This window comes from Narcine bancroftii, chromosome 9, assembly GCF_036971445.1.
Source record: "Narcine bancroftii isolate sNarBan1 chromosome 9, sNarBan1.hap1, whole genome shotgun sequence".
NCBI lineage: Eukaryota > Metazoa > Chordata > Chondrichthyes > Torpediniformes > Narcinidae > Narcine > Narcine bancroftii.
The window spans coordinates 3,428,436-3,454,350 of record NC_091477.1 but is presented as its reverse complement, the minus strand read 5'-3'; the positions used below and the strand labels follow the sequence as shown (position 1 = coordinate 3,454,350).

General features: G+C 44.1%; 1 protein-coding gene across 1 annotated transcript; it reads right to left on the bottom strand.

Annotated features, from left to right (window-relative positions):
• Nucleotides 1-21,467: 21,467 nt before the first annotated feature.
• Nucleotides 21,468-23,049, bottom strand: LOC138742799 (uncharacterized). The gene is made up of 2 exons (XM_069897735.1): nucleotides 22,825-23,049; nucleotides 21,468-22,733 (listed from the first exon to the last, which is right to left on the bottom strand). The coding sequence occupies exon 2, from the start codon at nucleotides 22,214-22,216 to the stop codon at nucleotides 21,569-21,571; it is 648 nt and encodes a 215-aa protein (XP_069753836.1). The 5' UTR covers nucleotides 22,217-22,733; nucleotides 22,825-23,049; the 3' UTR covers nucleotides 21,468-21,568.
• Between the last annotated feature and the right edge of the window lie 2,866 nt (nucleotides 23,050-25,915).

The window sequence follows — 25,915 nt, the reverse complement described above, 5'->3', positions numbered from 1 at the left end:
GCGTACAGAGATGAGGTGCAGTTGCTAACGGACTTGTGCAGAGCCAACAACCTGTATCTGAAGGTTAATAAAACAAAAGAGATGGGTGTCGACTTCAAGAGGGTCCGGGGGGCACCACGCTCCACTGACCATTGACGGTTCGACCATTAAGGTCATCAAGAGTATCAAGTTCTTTTGAGTGCACTTGGTAGAGAATCTTAACACCAGCTCCATAGCCAAGAAAGCCCAGCAGCACCTCTGTGAAGGGTGAGAAAAGTTAATCTCTCACCCTCCATTCTCACTACATCTACAGAGGATGCATTGAGAGCATCCTGGGCAACTACATCACTGCCTGGTAGCTGTACCTCCTTGGACCGCAAGATCCTGCAGAGCAGGGGTATCAAACTCAAATTCATGGAGGGCCAAAATTAAAAACTTGGACTAAGTCGAGGGCCGAACTAAATATTTATTGAAAATTTTCAACAACATCTGCATGTTTTCTCTTCTTTCAACATATGTAATGTTAAACTTTTTCTTATTAAAATAAATGTTTAATAATAGTTTTGGATAAACTCTTTCCAGAAGCATTAACAAATGAGAAATAAAATATTCAATAAATAATATTTCTCTATAGAGGATTTGTCAAATGTTGCATGTGTGCTGTCGAATAGTAAGATCTGAGGGCTATTGAGAATGTGGGAGAATAACATGATTCCTGAAACAATCAAATGGGTGACTGATTGTGGGCATGAACTCTAGCAGGGTTATTTGCCATGCCCTTTTTCCATTGGTACAGATATCCTTTGATTTACACACTTTTCAAGTTTTATGCCTAATGAGCTTGTATCCAGGTGCAGGACCATTTTTAACCAGGAATATATTTATCACTGTGACATGAAACTATTGGAAGATCGTTTTATCCTGAGATTAAAGTTCATAATCCTTACTCAGGCCTGTGTGCGGGAGGGCGGGGTTTGCGGGCGATTGGGTTGGACAACGACAGTGCGGGGGCATCGGCTCTCGCTACAGGGCGGCATCTCGGCGGATCAGCGGCCCCGTCACCGTGAGTCGCGGATCGGCCTGCGGCAGGGAGGGGGAGTGGGCAACGGTCCTGGCGAGGTCAGGCCCGAGGCCTCTGGTTCCGGGCATTGGGAAGCGGCCTTGGCTTCCCCTGACACTGGCCAGGCCCCAAAACCAGAGTCCACGGTGAGACCCTGCAACGTAAACAGAGGAGGTGGGGGCGATTAGCAGGTTGACGCCAATGCATTCTGGGATTTGTTGTATTACTGTGCATGCACCATACTGGCGCGGCGGCCAGCGGGCCACCTCTAATACATTTTTGAAATGATCTTGCGGGACAAATATAATTATATCGCAGGCCAAATTTGGCCTACGGGCCAGAGTTTGACATGTGTGCTGCAGAGGATAATGAAGTCAGCGGAAAGGTTAACTGGGGGTTCTCCTTCTTCCATGAAGGACATTCACAACACTCGATGCAGGTGAAAGGCAATAAACATTGTGAAGGACTCCACACACCCCCTCATGTAAACTGTTCTCCCTTCTGTCATCTGGTAGGAGGTACTGTAGCACTCAGGCTATTACGACCAGATTGTGTTTTTCCCTCAAGCCATCATGCTCCTGAACTCCCAGAACATATGTGGATATGTACTGTGTATTTTTACTATATACGTCTTAATATTTTAATATTTCAATGTGTTTAACTTCTATTCTAATTTATATTTATGTAACTATGCTCCGTGGTCCTGGAGAAATGTTATCTCATCTTTGCCATGCAAGCATGGTATGAATGATAAATTGAAATGACCTAGATGAAGAGGTGGAAGGATGGGTCAGTAAGTTTGCAGGTGATACAAAAGTTGCAGCAGTTGTGGATGGTGATGAAGTCTGTCGTAGATTAAAAAAGGATATAGACAGGATACAGAGTTGAATGGATAAGTGTCAGATGGAGTTCAATCCTGATAAGTGTGAGATGATGCATTTTGGAAGGACAAACTAGAAGGCTGAGTTCAGGGTTAATGGTCAGATATTTAATAGTGTGGATGTACAGAGGGATCTTGGAGTTCAAATTCATACATCCATCAAGGTCACTGCATAGGTTGATAGAATAGTTAAGTCTATGGGATGTTGATCTTCATTAATGGGGGATTGAGTTCAGGAGTAGAGGGATCATGTTGCAACTCTACCAATCTCTGGTGAGACCACACTGAGACCATTGTGTTCACTTCTGGTCACCTCATTATAGGAAGGATATGGAAGCTATGGAGAGGGGGCCGTGGAGATTTACCAGGATATTGCCTGGATGGAAACTAAGTCTTATGAAGCAAGGTTAGCAGGTCAAGTCAAGTGGTCAAGTTTATTGTCATCTGATTGTACATGTACAACCTGAAGAAACAGAGATCTCCAGTCATCTGTGCAAAAACATGTAGGCACACAATCAGACATAACACAGATATGGACAACTAATAAATATGTAGGACAAGTATATCTATAAAAATAAATAAATAAATATTGTTTTGTAAAAATGAGAGTCTCAGATGGATAGAATGAGCAGTTCCTTTGGTTGTTCAGCATTCTCACTGCCTGGGGGAAGAAGCTGTTCCTAAGCCTGGTGGTGCTGGCGCTGATGCTCCTGGATCTCTTCCCTGAGGGGAGCAGCTGAAAAATGCAGTGTGCGGGGTGGAAGGGGTCCTCAATGAATTTGCACATCCTCTTAAGACAATGATTGTGATAGATCATGTCAATGGGGGGAGGGAGACTCCAGTGATCCTCTCTGCCACTCTTATGGTCCTGTGGCTTGACCTTGAACCATTTCTCTACAGCAACCGTACCCACACTGTGATGCAGTGTTTAGGACACTCTCAATAGAAGTCCTATAGAAGGTTGACATAATGGAGGCCAGTAGCCTTGGCCGCTTCAGTCTTCTCAGGAAGTGCAGTCACTGGTGCACCTTCCTGACAAGTGAGATGTTGAGTGTCCACAATAGGTCACTAGTTAAGTGAACTCCAAGGTGGTTGATGTGTAGTGGAGGGTGGTCATTCTTGGTCCTCATGAAGTTTACGATCATTTCCTTCATCTTGACCATGTTGATTCAGGTTGTTCCTCTCACACCATCTCATGAGATTTTCCTCCTTTTCTATGTAGTGCGACTCATTGTTGTTGCTGTTGTATCATCTGCAAATGATGACACTGATGAAGATACACCAGTGAGATTCACCAGTGCTTGATATTCTGTTACTGACCCAAATAGACAGTGGTCGTCTTTCTGTTAGGAAATCCAAGATTCATTTAGAGAGAGGAGTGTTGAGTCCCAATGAGGTCAACTTCTCCACTAACCTCTGGGGAATGTCATATTAAACACTGAGCTGAAGTCAATGAAGAGCAGCCTGGCATACGAGGCGTCATTCTCCAGAACGGACGGAGTGAAGTGACAGCATCGTCTGTGGAACAGTTTCTTCTATAGTGAAATTGAAATGGATTCAGCATCTCTGGGAAGTGTGCTTCAATGCGTTCCATCACCAGACCTCAAAACATTTCATAATGGTGGAGGTCAGTGCCAGAGGGCAGTAGTCATTGAGGCTTGTGATCATCACCCTCTTGGGTATTGGGATAATGATGGCTGTCTTGAACCCTGCGTGAATGATGGACTGCTGCAGTGAGGTGTTGAAGATGTCCAAGGAGATCTCCATCAATTGGTCTGCTCAGTCCTTCAGTACCTGACCAGGTCTGTTGTCTGGTCCCACCGCCTCGTGTGGGTTCTCCTCACCTCGGTCGTGGTTATGAAGGAGGCCATTTGATCAGGGGAACATGGAGCTTTCTTTATCATCATCCTGTTCTTCTCATCAAAAGCGCAGAGAAGGGAGGTGTCGTTTTCTTAAATTCGCAAGGTTGACTGGTGATCCGTAATAGTCTTCGTCCCTTGGCACATGCGCCTCGAGTCACTGGTGTTGCACAGCTGACTTCTGTGTGTGCCCACATTTTGCCTTCCTGATTGCACAGGAGAGTTCAGCCCTGGTTGACCTTAGTGGATCTTAGCAGACCTGGGACTTTTCTCTTTGGAGCGAAGAAGAATGAGAGGAAATTTAATAGAGGTCTACAATATTCTGAGAGGCATAGGGAGGGTGGACAGCCAGCGCCTTTTTTCCAGGGCATGAATAGGAAACACCAGGGAACATCACTACAAAGTTAAGAGAGGAATGTTTAAGGAGACATCAAGGGTGTTTTTTTACACAGAGAGTTATGTGCCTGGAATGCCTTGCCAGGGATGGTGTTGGAGGCTGAAACATTAAGGGCATTTAAGAGACAGATTCAGATTTCAGGTTTCAGCTTTATTGTCAGAGTACATACATACAACCCTGAGATTCCTTTTTCCTGTGGGCCACGCAGAATTAACATTAATTGATAGTACAAAAAAATAAACTGTACACAGTGTAAAAACAGGTAAACAAACAAAGGACTATAAATAGATAATGAATGTAAACAAACTGACTGTGCAATACAGAGAGGATTTAAAAACTCTATAAAGTGCCCGATAAGAGTCCTTAAATGAGTCCCTGATTGAGTTTGTCGTTGAGGAGTCTGATGGTGGAGGGGGAGCAGCTGTTCCTGAACCTGGTGGTGCGAGTCTTGTGGCACCGAGACCTCTTTCCTGATGGCAGCAGCAAGAACAGAGCATGTGCTGGGTGGAGTGGATCCTTGATGATATCTGCTGCTTCCAACGGCAGCGTTCCCCGTAGATGTTCTCGATGTGGGGAGGGTTTTCCTGTGATGTCCTAGGCTGTGTCCACTACCTTACAGAGGACTTTATGACCAGGGATATTGGTGTTCCCATACCAGACCCTGATGCATAGATGTAAGAAAAATAGAGGGTTATGAGGTAGGAAGGGTTTAGATTTTTTGTGGGGGGGGGGGAGAAAGGAATATATAGGTCGACATAACATTGAGGGCTGAAGGGCCTGTACTGAAATGTTCTATGTCCTATATATATCAAGTGGGGACCGATTGATGGGTGACTGCTTGGATGAAGAATGAGATCAGACATGGAAACAGCATTTGTAAGGAGTGTTTCCCACACAGTTTCCCTTGGGCAAAAATGAATCCTGTAAATAAGGTTCCTGTAAGGTTCCTTTTCCTTTTATTGTCACGTAATAATACATTAAAAATGTAATATATTTTAACTTCTGCCTGGTGTAAGTCAGACAAAGTGTCACCATTAGTGACGCCCAGCGGCTCTTATAATACGATAGAAAGAGAAGCAAAAGAGAGTCCCTTTAGAGATACTGAGAGTCTGTGGATTAACCTCCAGCCTCCCGCAGCCTCTGCAGCTGCACAGACCCCTGTTTGATCCATCAGCCACCCGAGCTCCAGATCTGAGCTTCTGACATGATCAGGAGGCCTTCAGCATCTGCCCCTTTGGGAGCCCTTCTTGCCTTCAGCCCTCTCGAATCCTGGCTCCAATACCTGGTTCTCATGAGCCAGTCTCCTGCAGCCTGTGTGAGTTCCCTGTTTGGAAGTTGCCTACAGCCTTTGTGGGCCCCTCAGCTGCTGAGTCTGCTGCTGTGGTCAATGTCCTGTAGGGTTGTCTCCTCTGCCTCTCCTTCTGAAGGGGAGTGATCTCCCCATTTCTGGTGTCCTGCACCAGTCCGCTGCTCCCCAGAAGTCTGCAACCCCTCGTGTCACAGCTGAGCACAGGCACTGCCATCTTGGGCCACAGTCTTTGTGGTTGCAGAATTTAACTTACAAACATCATCGGCTCCTTTAACAGGCCATTTAAAGTCCGTATGATGCCACCAGCATTAGGACCGGGCAGTTGAATCTTTCTGAGCAGCGCTTTGTCTTTGCTCCCCACTCTACCAGTTTTTCTGAGCACAGGATTTGGGACATCAGGTTTCAAATTGTTGGTTAGGCTGGAATATTGCATGCATTTGTGGTCCTTACCTAATAGAAAGGATGTCATTAACCTGCAGAGGGTGAAGAAAAAATTGACAGGAATGTTGGTGGATGGGCTTGAGTGATAGTGAGTGGATGAGCTGGGACCTTTCACCCTGAGTGTAGGAGGCTGAGGGATAGGGTGTTTATAAAGTATGAGGGGTACAGATAAAGTGCTTGGTGACAGTCTTTACCCCAGTGTAGGGAAGGCTAAAACCAGAGGGTATAGATTTAAGTGAGAGGGGAAAGATTCAAACGGTACCAGAAGAGGACCTTTTCTACCCATATGTGCCAGAGGAGGTGGCAAAGGTGGGACAAATGGAACACCTAAAAGACATTTAAACAGATACATGGATAGAAAAGGTTTAGAGCAGTGGTTTTCAATCTTTTTCTTTCCACTCATAAACCACCTTAAGTAATCCCTATCCCCTCGATGCTCTGTGATTGCTTAAGATGGTATGTGAGTGGGAAGGGAAGGGAAGGTTGAGAATCTCTGCTCTAGACCCAATTGTTACTAAAATATTTTGCTTGAGAAAATTGTCATTGGCCCATTTCCTTTGGAGTTCTGAAACCATGCACATAACGAGTTAATTAGGGACGATTAAAACAGAGATTTTCAAACATTTTCTGGTACGTTTTGAACACTGGAAGGAAACTGGAGCCCCCTGGGAAAATCATGCAGTCCTGCGGAGAACGTACAAACTCCTTACCAACAGTGCGGGATTCAAACCCAGGTCCTGATCACTGGCGCTGTAACAGCTTTGCACTAACCACTACGCCAACTGTTCTGCCCCACAGGTTTAAGTATAGCAACTTTGTGGCCTGAAGATTTCCCAGTGGCAAATTTCGATGCTCCCTTTGGCTTACTTGGAGACAGTCACTTAGTTAATTGTGAAATCAGTTTAAAAAAGAAGAGGAACAGTTTCTGCATTTCCTCAGATGGTAAAGCAGCTGTTCTTGATGTTGGCTTGGATCAAGCCCTTACATATTTTTAAACAAATATGTTACCCAAAGAAAATGCTACAAATTACGCCCTGTGTCATAATATTTAAAAGTTGCTTCCTTACGGCGTGTGGCTGTGTACTCTTGCAGCAGTTGGACACCATGGGTAGCTGATTGGTCAGGGTGTCTGTCCCAACCAGCTTACTGCAAGAGGCCAGGGGGGGGTGAGGGGTTGTAGGGGGTTAGTTTTAAAATATCATGTATGTATTTTTTTATTGTTTTGAAGTTTTATTCATTAATTGTGCTTCAATATATCCATCCTCGGGTGTTCCAGTTCCCTCCCACATCCCAAAGACAGGTAGGTCAGTAGGTCAGTGAGCCTCTGTACACTTACTGTGGTGTGTAAGCTAGGGGTAGAGACTGGGAAGAGAATGTAGCATAAATGGGTGACTGTGGGTCAACAATATGACAAGTTGGGCCAAAAAGCCTGTTTCTATGCTTTATCTTCCTGAGACACTAATTGCTATTTCTGAGACTGCTTCATACAACTCAATACTGCTTTATTCTCGCAGTACACTAGACAATGGGCTCACCTCACTGACAAAAGGCAAAGGAGGAAAAACCCAACACCCAACCCCAACCAACCAATTTTCCCCTGCAACCGCTGCAATCGTGTCTGCCTGTCCCGCATCGGACTTGTCAGCCACAAACGAGCCTGCAGCTGACGTGGACTTTTTACCCCCTCCATAAATCTTCGTCCGCGAAGCCAAGCCAAAAGAAGAAACACTAGACAATATTTTAATGTAATTCAATCAGTTTACTGCTCTGTGAATTTTGGCACAACTATACATTGTACAATGTGTATGACAGTAAACTCATCATGAATGTTGTCTCTCCTCCTCTACCACCTTCCTCAGCTTATTGCACTGCTGTGTCCAGCATTTCTCTCACTCCCCGCTCTCCACCCCCAAAATCTCACATCTACTGGCCCTATCCCTACTCCCCCTATTCATTTCTCTATTTCTGGTTATCTGCCTCTGAACTCTCTCCCTCTTCTCTCTCTCTCATTCTTTTTCACTCATTCTTTCTACTTTTTTCTTTTTCCCACCTTCCCTCCAGTTGTCTCTGACTCTCGCCTTCTCTCTCTCTGACCCCTTCCCTCTTTTTTCTCATTTCCCCTTGGTTCCATCTCTGACTCTTGAATTTTCTCTCTCTATAACTGGCTCATTCTTTCTGTTTCTCCCTCTCTCTAGCTCTTGTTCATTCATTTCATTTTCTCTCTTTTCTCTCCCTTTGAATATTTCCAGAATCATGAGCCCCCTTTTCTCTTTCTCTCTCCCTCTCTCTCTTCCTACTCCTTCACCCACTCTCTCTCTCTCTCTCTCTCTCTCCTACATTTCCTTTGTTTCTTACTGGGATCAGGGCTACACCCCAGCTAAAATGTCAAAGTATCACAGCAGATCATAAAATCCATGCAGCCTGTTTCACAAATTTTGTTCTTCCTAACAACATTTGATATGGGATGAAAGGGCGAGGTTCAGCTTCCTGTTCAGTTTAATTGGAAGCAAGAAAAATTGCAAATTAGCCTTTTGCCAAACATTACTCTCATGTATTCCTCCAATGCTGTTTTAACCCTAACCTGTACAGCATTGGTTTGGAGGTCTATCTACAGGACCATAAGTGCAGCAGAGAGGATCACTGGAATCTCCCTCCCCCCGACTGAAGTGATCTACTGGGATCATTGTCTGAAGTGGGCGTGAAAAATCATTGAGGACCTCTTCACCCTGCACACACCATCCTTCAGCTGCTCCCGTCGGGGAAGAGATACAGGAGGATCAGAGCTAGTACCACCAGGCTGAGGAACAGCTTCTTCTATTTAATTAATAATATTTTTTAAAATTGTTATATATGCAGATACATAGTGCATATGTGTCGCTTGCCAAAAGGTCTGTTTGTGTGCTTTTGTTCCGAGGACCGGAGAACAGGATTTTGACGGGTTGTTCTTGTACAATTGGATGATAATACACTTCATATAACCATATCTTCCTTATTGGCCTGCTGATTGATTGGCCAGGAGAAAGCTATTCAGACTTTCAAACCCTTCTATCAACTCAATTCCTCTCTGCTGTCCAGTCCCCTGGGCTATCAGAACTAACGAAATGCGCATCACAGAAGGAGGTCCGTCATTCATCACACGTCTGCCAGTGAAATCTGGACCTTAGGAAGATCCAACCTGCCACCTCTCAGTCTTCTATCCTGCAGGTTTTAAGGATCTCAAGCAGAGATGGTTGAAATGGTGATAGCTTCTTCCTCCACTGCCTCCGGAGACACAAGTTCCAGACCGCTATCACTTGGACATCTCCCCTCTCTTCAAAATCAGAATTTATTAAGGTCATGAACATGTCACAAAATTCATCATTTTGTGGGAACATTACAGGTCCAAACATATAAATCATATTTAAAAATAAATAAATGAACGCAAAAGAAGAGAAAGTGAGGTAGTGTCTGTGGTTCATTGTCCGTTCAGAAATCTGATGGCGGAGGGGAAGAAGCTGTTTTTGTAGCGCTACCTTTTGCAGGGATTTATGCTCAGGGGATTTGGTGCCTGTGAATATAAGGGAATATATTGAATTGCTTGGCACATTGAATGAACAAAATAACACATGCCGGTTGAATTTACCATGGTTGTTAAAATTAAAGTGTATTTTTGGAAATAAAAAAACTGTAATTATATTGTGATCTAACCACATGGCCCTGGCTGGAAATTTCTTTGCTGTTTTAAGTTTTAAGACGATTTGTCACAAAATACCTCGTACAGTGAGAAGGATTCTTCTGCGAGCAGTCTAACAGGTTATGAATGACTACATTCATACAACTCATGTAAAGAACACAATTTACAAATTATGGGATTGCAATGAGAAGAAAGATCTATTAGCACCAAGCAAGGGCAGCGTGAGAGCACTGTTAGAATCCAAGAACCATGGAAAATTACAGCATAGAAAACAGGTCTAGTCTTACTAGTCTGAGAGGAACAATTATTCTGCCTAGTGTCAATGACCGGCATCCAGTCCCTATCCCTACATACCTCATCCCATCCATGGATCTGCCCATATTTTTCCTAAATATTAAAATTGAGCCTGCGTTCACCATTTCAACTGGAGCTCGTTCCACACCCCCAAGGCATGTTAAGAACCTACCCCTCAGGTCTGGCTTTAAAACTTTCCCCTCTCACATAAGCCAATATTTTCTGGTTTTGGACTCCCCCATCCTGGGGAAAAGACTGTGACCATTCACCCCATCTGTGCCCCGCACAATTTTATGAACTATAAAGCTAAAGATTGCAGAAGCTCCCGCCTTTACCTCTTCCTCTCACACTTGTTCCACACACCCACCAGGGTGAAACACGGAAGTTTGCAGATGCTGTGATTTTAGTAAAAACACAGAATTGTTGGAGGAACACAGCTGGTCTTGCAGCATCCATAGGAAGTAAAGATATATGACTGACATTTTGGTCCTGAACCATTCTTCAAACGTCAGTTATATTTCTTTACCTCCTATGGACACTTTGAGACCTGATGAGCTCCTCCAGCATTTCTGTGCTTTTACCCTCTTAAATCTTACCCCTCACCTTAACCAATGGCCTTTACTTTTTTGATTCCCCTGCCATGGGGGGAAAAGTGCAGGGTATCATACTTAAGAGAACACTGGTTTATCAGTGCAAATCAGAGGTCCATTTGACAGTCCAATAGCAGCAAGAAGAAACCCTCCATGAATTTGGAGCCATGCCTTGTCAAACTCATGCCTCTCCTGCCTGACATGAGATGGGAAATAGAGTAGAGCTTGTGGTTAAAGCCAGTGGTGTAATAATAGAGATCACACCTCATGGAATAACAGTGAATGCTATTTCAGTCCATGGTTGAGATCAGTTCTGTCTGCAGAAAAACCCAATGATGTGTGCTGAGTCAGCGTCTCTGCTACAAACATCAAGCATATGCTTTCCCCCTTAAAAGCCTCATTTTTCAATTCCTCCTTCATTTCATATTACTTTTAAAAACAATGTTCCTTGCCTAATTTCCACAGAGCAGGGTTACTTTGGCCAAATACACTGCCCCAAGATTTTCACAGTGTTTGTACAAGCTCAGTTCCATCACATGCCCTGCCAACAAAGGCCCCTGCGACGATTGCTCTGGCAAACCCCTGCTCTGCCACGTCACAAGGCTGCAACTGCCACAAGCACTGCTTGGAAAATATTTTCACTCCATGCCAACTTTTTTTTCATGCGCCTGTTTTCAAGATCAGGCGAACAGTTCTAGGGATGGGGAGCAGGACGTGATTTGTTGGAAGTGTTCTAGGGATGAGATCCAGAGGGGCCGCATCAATTGGGAAAGATCATTGACCCTGCATCTTGAACTTTCCAAGAGCAATTGGTGTGATGGAGGGAGTGGCAGGGAAGGCTTCTGCAGATACACAGGAGGCCATTCTGCCCCTCTTACCTGTCCCACCGTCATGCAAGATCATGGCTGATCTTTTTTCTCAGTGACATTTTCACAACCTCTACTTGCTGCTCCCTTTGGGCAGAAGGTGCAGAAGCCTGAAGTCTAGCACCTCCAGGTTCAAGAACAGTTTCTTTCTCCCAACAGCTAACAGGTTCTTGAACTTCCCTGTAGTACCCCAACCATAAATTACTGTGGGATCACCAGAAGATCACTTGGCACTTTTGTAACGTCATTTTTTTCCCCAGTAACTGCAATTGCAAATGTTTGTCTTTCATATTTATTATGTTTTCTTTCTCTTGTGTGGTAATGTAATTTATACTTGTTTGTCAGTGTGTTTATTTCCTATGTTGCTTCAGCAAGCAAGAATTACATTGCATGTGCATATTGTACTCATGTATATGACAATAAAATCAACATTATATCATCATTTTCCTGCATTCACCCTACACAAATTGATTTTCCCGATATTCAATGATCTTTCTTTCATGGGCTTTCCCAGCTGTTTAAAGATCCCCTCTTCCTATGGACAAAGTACCTGTTCATCTGGAGCAAGTAAGAATTTTGGTGCATTTATACATTGAACAATGTGTATGACAATAAACTTTTTTTCATTAGGAGGCTTTCCTTCATCACAATCTGAAATGGCTTCCAAAGCCACATGTCTTTCCTGGCTACTTGCCTCCACCACCATCAGGTGTCATGCAGCCTCATATTCTGTCTGGGCACCTTTCAAATAGATGGCATAAACATCTAGTTTCCATTAGTTTCTCCCCCCCCCCCCCCCCCACCCCCCAATCTATCCCAATGTTTCCTTTCCTCCAGCTCTGTCTCTCTTCTCATTTTCCCTTTGCCTTCTTGCTCCAGCTCTGGCTTCACAGAGCCAACACACCCACTCCCCTAATCAATTCTCACCTTTCCTCTCCATGTCCAATTAATACCTTTTGTCTGTTGATCTGTCCTCCTCCCCCTGTTCTTTCTTTCTCCCCCATACTTTTAATTCAGGCACCTGCCTGCTTTTTACATAGACTTTGAAGAAGCACTTGGCCCAAAGCATTGATTATAGATCTTTACCTCCTGTGGTAAACCACTGTTATGCCACGATGGCTGCTGCCGGCTGGACACACCTCCCGAGGCTGATCCTACCCATAGGTCCTTGCATGTTTCCTTTCTCTTTGCTTTGATCAGTCAATGAGTTTGATGGTTGTTCCAGTCTTTAGATAATAAAAGCCTGATAGTTTCACAACTAGGTGAGTATTGATGGTACATCACCTCCTATGGATGGTGTGAGACCTGCTGAGTTGCTCCAGCATTTTTGTGTTTTTATCTAAATGCCTGATCCCTTGCTGAGAGAATGATTCCCTGTACCCCTAGCTCTGGACATCCCACTGGAAAATGCCTCCCCACATCTAACCTGCCATGCAGGTTAGCAATTATGCATATTCAATTAGATTATTTTCTTCCCTCACCTCTAGAAACTTCAATCTTCTGAACAGTTCCTCATTGAAAAAATGCTGAACATAGGAATCAATCTGACTGATCTCTGTTGCACTCACACAGTGAAAGTATTCTATGTCAATCAATGGGTAGGGTGACCCAGTGACATATATTAAATAGGAACAAGCCCTTTAGCCAATCAAGTCTATGCCACCACGAGACCAATCTGGAAGCATATGGCACACTGAAGATGCTGGAATCATGTATGATGCCAACTGAACAATGCCATCTGATCCCGTCTGCCCAGACGTAGTCTGGATTCCTCCATTCCCTGCCTGTTCATGTGCCTGTCTGAATGTCTCTTAAACATTGCACTCGTCCCCCAACACCAGATCCATTGCCAAGAAGGCCCAACAATGCCTTTACTTCCTGTGGAGGTTGAGGAAAGTCCAGCTTCCACCCTCATTACACTCTACAGGAGATGCATTGAGAACATCCTATGTAACTGCATCACCACCTGGTTCGGGAACTGCACCATCTCAGAACGCAAGTCCCTGAGGTACTGAAGCATTCAGGCCCTCACAACCTGATTGCGAAAGTTTTTCCTTCCAAGCCATAAGGCTTTTGAATTCCGAGGAAAAAGGGCCAGCATATGCAACATGATATTTATAAGTGATATGTTATTTATAAAAATGTTTCTGATGTAATTTACCCATGTAAATAACCAGCTCCATGGTCAGAAGAAATGCTATCTCGTTTTTACTGTACACTGCAATGGTTATGGTATGAATGATAAATAAATGCAACTTGACTTGTATCTGCTTCCACCTCCTCCCCTGGCAAATGCATTCCAGGCACCCACCAGCTTCTGTGTAAAAAGAGCAAAATAAACTGTCTAGCAGTAGCACAGTTAGTGTGGCACTTAGTGCAACATGTAGGCCAGACCAGGTATGGACAGCAGATGTCCCTCTTGAAGGCCAAAGTTCAAAGTTCAGATTTATTGTCAGAGTTCATACATGACATCATAAACAACCCTGAAATTCTTTATTGTTGGGTGCCTTTAATATGACAATCAAACAAAAAATATCTAAAGTATAGAGATAGAAAATGTTGGAGATCTTCAGCAGGTCAGGCTGCTTGTGTGGGAAGAGAAACAAGAGTTCAGGAAAGACCCTTGTTTGATGTTTCCTGTATCTTGCTCTGACACTGAATCAGCTCACATTTTGCAAGGATATGTATCATCTGTCATTCCCCTCCCCGGCTCCTTCAGATCTCTACTCCCTTCCCTTCCCTCTCCTATCAGAGCTACCCTCTCCTCCTATGAGCAATTACCCTCCCACCCATATCCACCAATGACCTCTTACCTACTGGCCTGTGCTCCATCTCCTGCCCCTTCCTCCAGCCTCTTCCCCCCTTCCTTCCCTCTCTCCCCACCTTTTATTCAGGCACCTGCCTGCTTTTGCTTATACCTGACGGAGGGCCCAGGCCCGAAGCACACAGAAATGCTGGAGGAACTCAGCCAGTCTTTCAGCGTCCATAAGAGACAAAGATATATTGCCAATGTTTTGGGCCTGAGGTCTTCTTCAAGGAATAAACAGTAGAAGCAAAAAACAGGTAATCTCAGAATTCAACTAGTGCTGACTGGGGGAAGAGTTCAGACCAACAAAAGCTGTTAATTGGATATGATCAGGTGAGAGGTGAAAGGAGACAGGAAAGTGAGATACAGAGCTGGGGGAAGGCGATGGGGAAAGAAGTGGGGTGGGGGGTTTAATGAAAGCCCGAGGAGTTGATGTTAATCCCATCCAGTTGGAGGGGATCCAGACAGAAGGTGAGGCATTGTTCCTCCAATTTAGGGGTGGTCTCAACCTGGCAGTGCATGAGACATGTCGGCAAGGGAATGGGATGGGGAATTGAAATGGGTGGCCACTAGCAGATCCATGCTACTGCAGTGAACAGACCCAAAGTGCTCAACAAAGCGATCTCCCAGTCTGCGATGTAGAGGAGACCACAATAGGAGCACTCAATGCGGTAGAAGACCCCTGTGGATTCACAAGTGAAATGTTGGTTATCCTTTACTTCCTATGGATGCTGTGGGAGCTTACTTTCTATGGATGATGCAGAGTGGGAGCTTACTTTCTATGGATGATGCAGAGTGGGAGCTTACTTTCTATGGATGATGTAGAGTGGGAGCTTACTTTCTATGGATGATGCAGAGTGGGAGCTTACTTTCTATGGATGATGTAGAGTGGGAGCTTACTTTCTATGGATGATGTAGAGTGGGAGCTTACTTTCTATGGATGATGTAGAGTGGGAGCTTACTTTCTATGGATGATGTAGAGTGGGAGCTTACTTTCTATGGATGATGTAGAGTGAGATCTTACTTTCTATGGATGATGCAGAGTGGGAGCTTACTTTCTATGGATGATGCAGAGTGGGAGCTTACTTTCTATGGATGATGCAGGGAGCTTACTTTCTATGGATGATGTAGAGTGGGAGCTTACTTTGTTGAACAGTTCAGCTGAGTTTCTCCCGTGTGTTGGTGTACTGTGCTTAGCCCCAGCATTCCAGACTTCCTTGTTTAACATTTGTTGGTTTCTTTGAAAACTAATAGAAAGTAAGAAAATGGATTTAAAAATGAGCCATAACTCAATGCTTCTAACTGAAAGGGCTTCTGTCGGAAAGAGATAACCAAGGACTGACGTAATAAAGCAAGATAAGGGTTTCTTAGGAGAAATAAACCAATGACTCACACACAGGTTCAGAAAAGCTTCTGTTTGTTGTGGAGATGAATGGCAGATTAAAATGTTTCTAGTCACAAGCAAAAGCTTCAGATTAAATAAATCAAGATGGCTATGAATAAAAAGCTACCAAAAAAAAGGAGACTTCATATTGAGTTTACAGATGATGAAGCAGGAACACATTTGAAGCCAGTTCCAAACCCAAAGATAAATCAATATCAGCAGGGGCTCTATTCAGTACCTAAGGTTCCAAATCTGTTCCTCAAGATTGTAGGAGAATTTGATTTTTACCTCAGCCTGATTACATTAGACTACAAGACAGGAGCAGGCATAGAATCAGAAGATTCTGGAAATATTCAGCAGGTCAGATGCATCTTTGGAGATAAAATCAGAATTGATGTTTCAAGTTTAAGGCCCTTCTCTGACCTGAATCATTATGTTTGGTCTATAAGACCATAATAGATAGGAGCCATTCAGCCCATTGAGTCTGTCCTGCCATGAGCTGATCCATTTTTCAACCTGGCCTTCTCCCCATAACCTAATCAAGAACCTTTCAATTTCTGCCTTAAATACATCCAATGATCCGGCCTTCACAACCGCCTGTGGCAACAAATTCCATAGATTCATCACCCTCTGGCTAAAGAAATTTCTCTCCATCGTTGTTTTAAGCAGATGCCCTTCAATCCTGAAGTTTAAGGACCATGCCTTTCAACATTTGAAATGTTTCAATGAGATCTCCCCCATTCTCCTAAATTCCAATGAGTACAGGCCAAGAGCTGTCACATGTTCCTCATATGAAAACCTTTTCATTCCCTGATTCATCCTTGTGGACCCTCCCTGAACCCTCTCCAACATCAGCACATCCTTTCCTAAATGAGGAACCCAAAACTGCTCACAATACTCCACATGAGGTCTCACTAGTGCTTTATAAAGCCTCAAGTTCTTTTTGAAATGAATGCCAAGCAAACGAATGGGTCTTGCTCCATGACAGTTGCCTGTCCTGCAGATCATTTTCAGCAGTTTCTTTTTTTTTTTTTCAGGCCATTCAGCCCCTCTTGCTTGGCCTGCTGTTCACTAACATCATAGCTGATCTATAATCTCTGCCTCCACTTTCTTGCACTTGCCCCACATTTCTTGATTCCCTTAAAATATTATTTATTCTTTGGTATTTATTGCCTTTTCAATTCAATTAGGAATGCATTTTTAAAGTTTATTTGGAACAAATTTCCTGTTCAGCTGCAGCAGGTAAAGATTTTGCCCATATGTACATTGTAAATATTATCATTATCAATCTAAAATGTGTGTTAAATCTATTCCCCTGTAACTTGTGAAGTTACTTTGAATATATCCAGCCACTGACATTGAGAGACTCTGAGACAGGAAGGTCAAAATGAAAGCAATTGCAAATACCAGAAATTTAAAATAAAAACATCGAACACTGCAAATGCTGAGTTGATCAGGCAGCATGAGGGGAGAGATCGTTTTTGGGAGGAGATCCACATAAACCACTGTGAAAACATTGCTTCGCTTGACCTCTTTAAACCTTTCCTTCTGATCTTTACTGGCAAAAGGACTGGGACCATTTACCTTATACGTGCATCTCATAATTTTATTAAGACATGGGAGCAGAAATAGGCTATTCAGCGCATCTAGTCTACCCCACCATTTAATCATGAGCTTTTTCCCCTCCAGGTGTTTCTGTTCTCCAACATCCTCCAGTGCTGTGTCATTCACTGCCTTTGTTCTGACTAGTTTAACTTCCCAAACTGTAACACTGTGTACTTGTCCAAGTTAAATTCTACATGCTATTCCTTCTAGTTGGAATCTTACATAAAATTATTCGTTGGCCACTATATCAACAATTTTGGTGTCTTTCTCAATCTTACTAACAATACCAACTAGCTTCTCATCCAAATGGCAGAGTTTCCACTTATTGGTATTTCAAAAATCTGTAGTCAACGTAACATGTAAACAAATAAAGAAATGTAAACAAACTGACTGTGCAATAGAGAGAAGATTTTAAAAATCCATAAACTGCCCAGTAAGAGTCCTTAAATGGATCCCTGATTGAGTTTATCATTGAGGAGTCTGATGGTGGAGGGGGAGCACCTGTTCCTGAACTTGGTGGTGCGAGTCTTGTGGCACCGAGACCTCTTTCCTGATGGCAGCAGCGAGAACAGAGCGTGTGGTTAATCTCCGATGACAGCGTTCCCTGTCGATGTTCTCGATGGTGGGGAGGGTTTTGCCTGTGATGTCCTGGGCTGTGTTCGCTACCTTTTGGAGGGCTTTACGCTCAGGGATAATGGCATTCCTCCTGAGCAGTGGTTGAGCAGTGATGTAGCTGGTCAGCACACTTTCCACCACACATCTGTAGAAATTTTCCAGGGTTTCTGATGTCATACCAAACCTCTGCAAACTCCTGAGGAAGTAGAGGCACTGTCGAGCTTTCTTCATGATGCCTTTAGTGTGTTGGGTCCAAGAAAGATCATCCAAGGTAGTGACTGTCAAGACCTTAAATTTGCTCACCCTCTCCACCTCTGATGCCCCAACAATCACTGGATTGTAAACCTCTGGTTTTCCCTTCCTAAAGTCAACAATCAGCTTCTTGGTTTTAGTGACATTGAGTGCGAGGTTGCACCATTCATCCAAGTTTTCAATCTCCCTCCTGCATGCTGACTCATTGTCCCTTTTTATACAACCCACTACCGTACTGTAAGGGGCATCGTGCGATACTAATGGTGAATTGTTGTCTGCCTTACAGCAGGCAGAAGGCGATTTCGTGCAATATTCCATGTTCTGTACATGACAATGAAGAAATCTTGATTCTTCAGTCTTTAAACTACCCCTAGTGTGTGGGTGAGTGGTAAAACCTGGTTGGGATTATGGGGAGAATAAAATGTGACTGTTGATAGTTGGTGTGGTTATTGTGGGCTGAATGGCCTGTAACCATGAGTTATGTGGCAGCGTAAACAGTGACCAGAATTAAAAGGATCCATTGACAATGCATACTCTGGGGGAAAGAAAGCAGAGTTGAAGAGAAGTAAGCTCGTTCTTCTTGAAAGGTAAGAATGATTAAACAAGGTTGATATGCTGCAGGTTTCCAACTGAGATATGGTCTGTCAGAACTACTCCTGTCGAATGCCTGAAGGCATGGGAATTCAGAGGCGAGAAGCTTCAAAACCCACAAAAAGTTATCTTATCCTCTCCAAGACATTCCAGAGAAATCAAGTTCTTGCCAGCTACCTTTTCAGACTTGCCCTGGCTGCACGGATGTGTTAATAAGTCTGGAATCTCAGGTTGAACACTCCTTGGCATAATGTCGCAGCATGGGACGCAAAATCCCTCAACAAGGGTAGCTGGGTTCCTCCATGAGGTTCCTCCCTGGCTCATCCTTCCAGTGACACATCGACCTCCCAAGCACATACAGTTCCAAAATGATAGAACATGAGTTCATCCATGGGGCAATGTCCAAAAAGAACCAGAATCAGGTTTATTGCCCTGAAAATGCGTCACAAAATTTGCTGTTAATGTGCAAAATGACTATAAATTATAATTCTGTAAATACAAGATTCAAAAATATAAATCATTAATGCAAATAAGAGAAAGTGTGGTAGTGTCTGTGGTTCATTGTCCATTCTGAAGTCTGATGGTGGAGGGGAAGAAGCTGATTCAGTCCTGTTCAGTGTTCATCTTCAGGCTTCTGTACCTCCTTCCTGATGGTAGCAGTTAGAAGAGAGCATGTCCTGGGTGGTGAGGGTTCTTGATGATTGAGGCTGCTTTCTTAAGGCACCACCTCTTGTAGATGTCCTCATTGGAATGAAGACTGATGCTCATAATGGCACAACTCTCTGTAGCCTTTTCCTATCCTGTGCATTGGTACCTCTGTATCAGACAGTGAAGTAACCAGTCAGAAGGCTTTCCATGGTACACCTGTAGAAATTTGCAGGAGGTTTTGATTACATATCAAATCCCTTCAAAATATAGCTGCTGGCGAGCCTTCTTCATGATTGGATTGACATGATTATACCAGGACAGGTCTTCAGAGATGTTGACACCCAGGAATTTGAAGTTTCTTACCCTCTCCACTCCTCAATGAGCACTGGTTTGTGTTCTGGTTTCCCCTTCCTGAAGCTTTAGCACAAAGCCAGGCCAGCATTACACATCCCACATTAACTTTCCCAGAATTGTTACTCCAGGATATGGTGCTGGCATGGAGCCAAAACTACGGGCACCAGCACTCATTTAATGAGACAGCAACAAGAGGCCTTTCAGCCCATTGCCTCCTTACCAACCAAGAAAAAACAAGCTAAGATCATTCCTTCGCCCAATGTCAGCCTGTGGGTTACGTGCTCATCATGTTCCTTTGCTGGGTTGTCCTCAGCTCATCCAGGTCCTCCCTTCACTGGATCATCCTCACTGAAGAAATCCCCCACTAGTTAGGTTGCTGATGTAGTTGGGTGACTAGTCATTGGTGAAACACCGTCCACTTTGTCAGAAGCCTGAGGATATCCAACGTATCCTTGAGGTTTCTTAATTATTATTGATAAAGCGCCGAAAGTATCCTGTCAGATGCATCACAGTTTGGGGTGGGAACTGCTCTTCCCAAGACCGCGAGAAGCTATCGAGGGTTATAAACACAGATCAGACCATCACACACATCAGCCTCCCCTCCATCGATCTTGTCTACACTCCCCACTCCCTCAGGAAAGCTGTTGACGAATTAAAGAACCCACCCCACCCTGGTCACAACTGCTTTCCCCCCCTTGATGAAGGGCCCAAGCCCAAAAGGTTGGTTATGTATCTTTATCTTTGCTACATAGTTTGAGCATCTGCCTACATTTTTCTCATACTTTGATGAGGACTCAAGCCTGAAATGTTGGTTATGTATCTTTATCTTTGCTATATAAAGGACACTGACCTGCTGAGTTTCTCCAGTGTTATGTTTTTATTCCAACGACAATGTCTGCAGACTTTCATGTTTAACTTTTTGCTTCTCCCTCACCCCCACCCTCCTAATGGGAAGAAGATACAAGCTTGAAAGCAGCAAACTTCAGATTCATTACTGCTATTATCAGACTCTTAAATGGACCTCCCGTTGGTAAAGGATGATGCCCTGCACTGTTTAACTGCACTTTCCTCTATTCCCTGCATTTTGTCAAAGTAAAGCTACACTTTGACTTACTGTAATATCATGAGGGATCCACACAGGCTGCGGGCGACTTGTAGTCGGGGACTTGCTTGGGCTGCTGGAGACTGGCTCATGGGAACCAGGTATTGGAGCAGGGATTCAAGAGGGAGCTGAGGGCAAGAAGGAGTCCTGAAGGGTTTTGGAAGCTGAAGGCTTCCTAATTGTGTCAGAGGTTCAGATCTGGGTTGCCAATGGATCGAACAGGAGTCTGTGCGACTGCAGAAGCGCTGAAGGCAAATCCAAGAGCACTCAGTGACTATGAAGGGACCCTCATTTCGCTTCTCAATACTCATGGTGATGTTTTGTTTGCCTTACAACAAACAAAAATCAAAATATATCATGTATAATGCATTTTAAAGTATTATTACTTGCCAATAAAAAGAATGTTAAACCTTGATCCCTGGACATCTGCATTTCTATTTTATTACAGCATTACCTGCTACATTTAGGTATGATAGCATGCCAAACAAAGCTTTTTATTGGAGAAATGCAAAAACTTCAGATACTGGAATCTTGAGCAGCCAAATAATTGGTGGAGGAACTCAGCAAGTCAGACAGCATCCATGGGTAGAAATGGTCAGTCAACATTCCGGGTCAGGAGACTTTATCGAGACAGAATCATGGTTCATGTGAGAATTAACAAATCAATTGAATTCAAGCCCAGGACTTTAACAGCAATGAATTTGGTGATCTTGTAGCGACAGCTGCGGTGGTGTTACTGAATAAAGAGATGTCCACACAGCGTGAGGGTGAACCAAAGAATGACTTTATTGGTTTGAATTCGCTGTGTCTCCGCGTTGGCCTGCCCACTTCCAGTGACGTACCTGCAGCTTCTGGAAATTATGTCACTCTCCGGCCGGCAGGCTGCCACGCTGAAGTGGAGGGCTCCCTCTTGGCAGCCCGCCCCATCTCGGACCGGCCTTGTGTTGCTGCGATTCGGCCTGTTTAGTCGCGCAGTTGCTCGGTCCGCTACGCCATCTCCCACCTCCCCAAGAATCGCCACCACTCTCTGAGCAGTCTGACTTACAGTCTTTGAGGGGTCTACCCCTGTGCTTGACCTGGGGGTTCGGGGTTGGCAGGTTGGAATCCAGGTGCGTGAAATTGAGGCGGCCAACTGTGAATCTGTCCTGTCGGTCGCCAATGTCCAATGTGAACACCATGCCGTCTCTCCACAGTACCTTGAAGGGGACTTCGTACAGGCACTGTAGGGGGAGTTCCTTGCTGGCCTCTGCATATGAAAATGTAGTGGGTGAACTGCAGATCTGCTGGAACATGATTGGGTGGTGAGCTGTGTCTGGACGATGGCAGGAGGGGGTTTGTCCACCTGCTTGCTCTCTCAGCCTGTGCAGGACGTCTAACACGCTGGTCTGTGGGCTGGGGGGGTTGAAATGTGGGATGGAAAACAATGCACAGTACGCCATCTCTGCAGACGAAGCTGGCAGGTCCTTCTTTGGTGCCGTGTACAATCTTGAGCAGTACTCATGGGAGCTCATCCATTTGGTTTTGTCTGGTCAGTTGGGCTTTCAACGTGGCTTTCAGGTGACGGTGCAACCATTCAACCAGTCCGTTTGCTTGGGGATGGTAGGCCATCATGTGGTGGGCCTGGCTTCCACAGAATTTCACCAGATCGGACCAGAGGGAGGAGGTGAACTGTGCTCCTCAGTCCGATGTGATGTGGGTCGGGACTCCGAAACGCACGACCCAGGTGGCGATGAAAGCCCAGGTGCAAGCTTCTATGTTACACACAGCCATGGGTATCATCTCTGGCCAGCTGGTGAATCTGTCGATGGTCGTGAACAGATACCTCATACCCTGGCTCACTGGGAAAGGGCTGATAATGTCGACATGGACATGTTCGCACCCGTGTTGCGCCAGGTCAAGAGTCTATAGGGGGGCTTTGGTGTGCCAATGCACCTTGGAGCATTGACACTGTAAGCAGGTGTGAGCCCACAGGATAATGTCTTGGTGGAGTCCATGCCTCACGAAAGATTAGGGGCATTTAAGAGACTCCTAGGCACATGGATTGAAGAAAAATAGGTTACAGGGTAAAGGTAACGGTTCCATTATTGTCAAGTAATACAACACTTAGAATGTAACATACATGAAAAAAGGAGTTGTACTTTTTTAAGGAATACATGGGTCGGCACGACTTTAAGGGCTGAAGGGTCTGTACTGTGCTGTAATGTTCTGTGTCCTAGATCTTTCCCTCCTATGGATACAGTGAGACCTGCTGAGCTCCTCCAGCATTTCTGTGTTTACCTGGGATTAGATTAGATTGGGATCATGATTAGTACAGATACAGATGCAGTTCAGCCTCCACTATGTTCTAATAGATCCCAGCAGTTTTCATACCACTGATGTCAGGATAATAAGTCATTCCCCCTTAATGTTCGGAAAAACGAGGAACTTGGCTGATCCCCTTTCTCCCTCCAGCAAGGGCAGAGTGAAGATGGTCATGAATCCTTGGATTCCTCTGCTGTTGAAGCTGGTGGAAGAGGCAGTGGCCCAAGTAAAATATGGCGGAGAGTAGCGGCTTGGGACCATCACCAGAGTTCTCCCGTGCTGAAATCTTGCTTGTGAAATGGATGTTTTATCACCCTGTTTATTCTGGCTCCAGGTCGAAAAGGGAGGTTTTCTGAGAAAAATCCGTATTGGATGGTTCTGAAGACATAGTTGTTGCTATTCCCACCAGGAATGTACAGCATACTGTAAGTGGAAGGCACAATTTCCAACCAATTTTCAGTTGCAGTGGAAGATTTTACTAACTGCAGCTGGCTTTGAAATTAGATTATTTTTAGCCTGGTGTGGTTTTGTAAGCGGCAACTGTAATACAGGAGGCTCTGAATTTCTCAGCCAGATTTTTCCTCCATAACTAACCCCAGAAGGGTCATAAAGAATACAGCACAGAAAGAGGCTCTTTGGCCCATTGACTCTGTACTGACCATCAACCACCCGTTTTACACATTCATCCCATTTTAGCGCATCGATGTGTTGGCATGACTTTAGCATGTACACATTCAAACTCAAGTGATAGCTGAGTCATGGATTTTTACAAGGCGTATCAGTGGAACTTTGTCAACCCCAGATGGTCCCATTCTTCAGCTTTTGCCCCATATCCATTTGCCTGTCAAAATTATTTTTAAGTATTGAAATTCAAAGTTCAAAATTCAGATTTATTGTCAAAGGATATACACGTCATCACATATAACCCTGAGATTCTTTTTCCTGCAGGCCAGGCAGAATCACTACTTATTGGTAGAGCAAACAAAAACTGTAAAAGATCTGTATTCAAGAGAGAGAAATGTAAACACAAAGGAAGTACAAACAAACTGACTGTGCAATACAGAAAACAAATATTCAGTAATAAATAATGTCCAAAGTAAGAGCCCTTAAATGAGTCCCTGGTTGAATTTGTGGTTGAGAAGTCTGATGGTGGAGGGGGAGCAGCTGTTCCTAAACATACAGGGTTAATGGTCGGTTACTTAAGAATGTGGATAAACAGAGGGACCTTGGGATTCAAATCCACATATCCCTCAAGTTCACCATGCAGGTTGATAGGATAGTTAAGAAAGCCTATGGGACATGGGCTTCGTTAAAAGGGGGATTAAGTTCAGGAGTAGAGACATCATTTTGCAACTCTACAAATCTCTGCTAAGACCACACTTAGACTATTGTGTTCAGTTCTAGTCATCTCATTACAGGAAGGATGTGGAAGCTATGGAGAGAGGGCAGAGGAGATTTATCAGGATGTTGCCTGGGTTGGAAAACAAGTCTTATGAGGCAAGGTTAATAGAGTTTGGACTTTTCTCTTTGGAATGTAGAAAGATGAGAGGAGCCTTGATAGAGGTCTTCAAGATTATGAAAGGGATAGATAGGGTGGACAGAGAGTACCTGTTTCCCAGGGCAGAAACAGCAAACACCAGAGGACATGCAAACAAAGTGAAAGGAGGCAAGTTTAGGGGAGACATCAGGGGTAACTTTTATTGTGGGTGCCTGGAATGCCTTTTTGGGGATGTTGGTGGAGGCTGAAACATTACGGGCCTTTAAGGGACTCCTAGACAGGCACATAGATTGAAGAAAAATAGAGGGTTACAGGGTAGGGAGCGTTTAGTATAAGGACTATATGGGTTGGCACAACATTGAGGGCCAAAGGGCCTGCACTGTGCTGCAGTGTTCTTTGTTCTGTTTACTGCATATATACCATTTGTCTGTACAAATGTTATGTCTGTATGTGTGTTTGCATGTTTTTGCACCAAGGATTGTAGAATGCTGTTTTGTTGAGTTGTACTTGTACAATCAGATGATAATAAACTTGAATTTGAACTTCTTTCCACAATAAGGTCCTATATTTTCCTACATTATACGCCATCATTCTCTCTTGTGCCCATACATTTGACCTGACTCTATTCTTCTGCATCTTCTTTTCATCTCCCTACCACCCACTTTGCCACTTGGCTTTGTATCAGCTGTAGACTTGAATGCACCTACAAATCTTTCATCCAGGTCATTGATACCAATCTCTAATGGACAACTTGAAATAGACTGTCTTCCCCTTCCGCCAGTCCTCTTTCCTTCTAGATATGTTGCCTAGTTTTAGAGAATTGGCCATTATGTAAGATATAGCAGACTCTTAAGCTGCACACTTTAGACCATGAAACAGTGCAGGAACAGGTCCTTCTGCCCACATATCTGTGCTGACCATGATACCAATCTAAACTACGTAATCCCATCTCCCTGCATGTGATCCGTATCCGTCCATTCCCCATCTCTCCTATATCTGTCTAAATGCTTCTTAAATGTTGCTTCGCAATCTGCTTCAACCATTTCCCCTGGCAGCTGTTCCACTTGCTCTCCACTCTCTGAGTAAAAGAAAAACCTGACTCATACATTTTTTACTTTCTCCTCTCTCAACCCCCTCTCTGGGGGTAGAGTCTGGGGGAGTTAATGGAAATAGGGGGAGAATAAACTGGGCTTGGTGTAAATTATTGTTTGATGGTCAGCAAGGACTTGATGGGCTGAAGGGTCTGTTCCCATGCTCTATGATCCATGATTGCATTGTTTCACTAGATTGGGCATTTCCTGTGTAAAGCTCAGAATCAGAATCAGAATTTATTGTCATGAACAAGCCATAAAATTTGTTGTTTTGCGGCAGCGTCACAGGGCAAACATTCATATAAACCACCTTACAACAA

Excerpts from the sequence above, each read along its gene's own strand:
- LOC138742799 (XM_069897735.1), bottom strand. The coding sequence starts at position 22,216 with ATGAGCTCCCATGAGTACTGCTCAAGATTGTACACGGCACCAAAGAAG.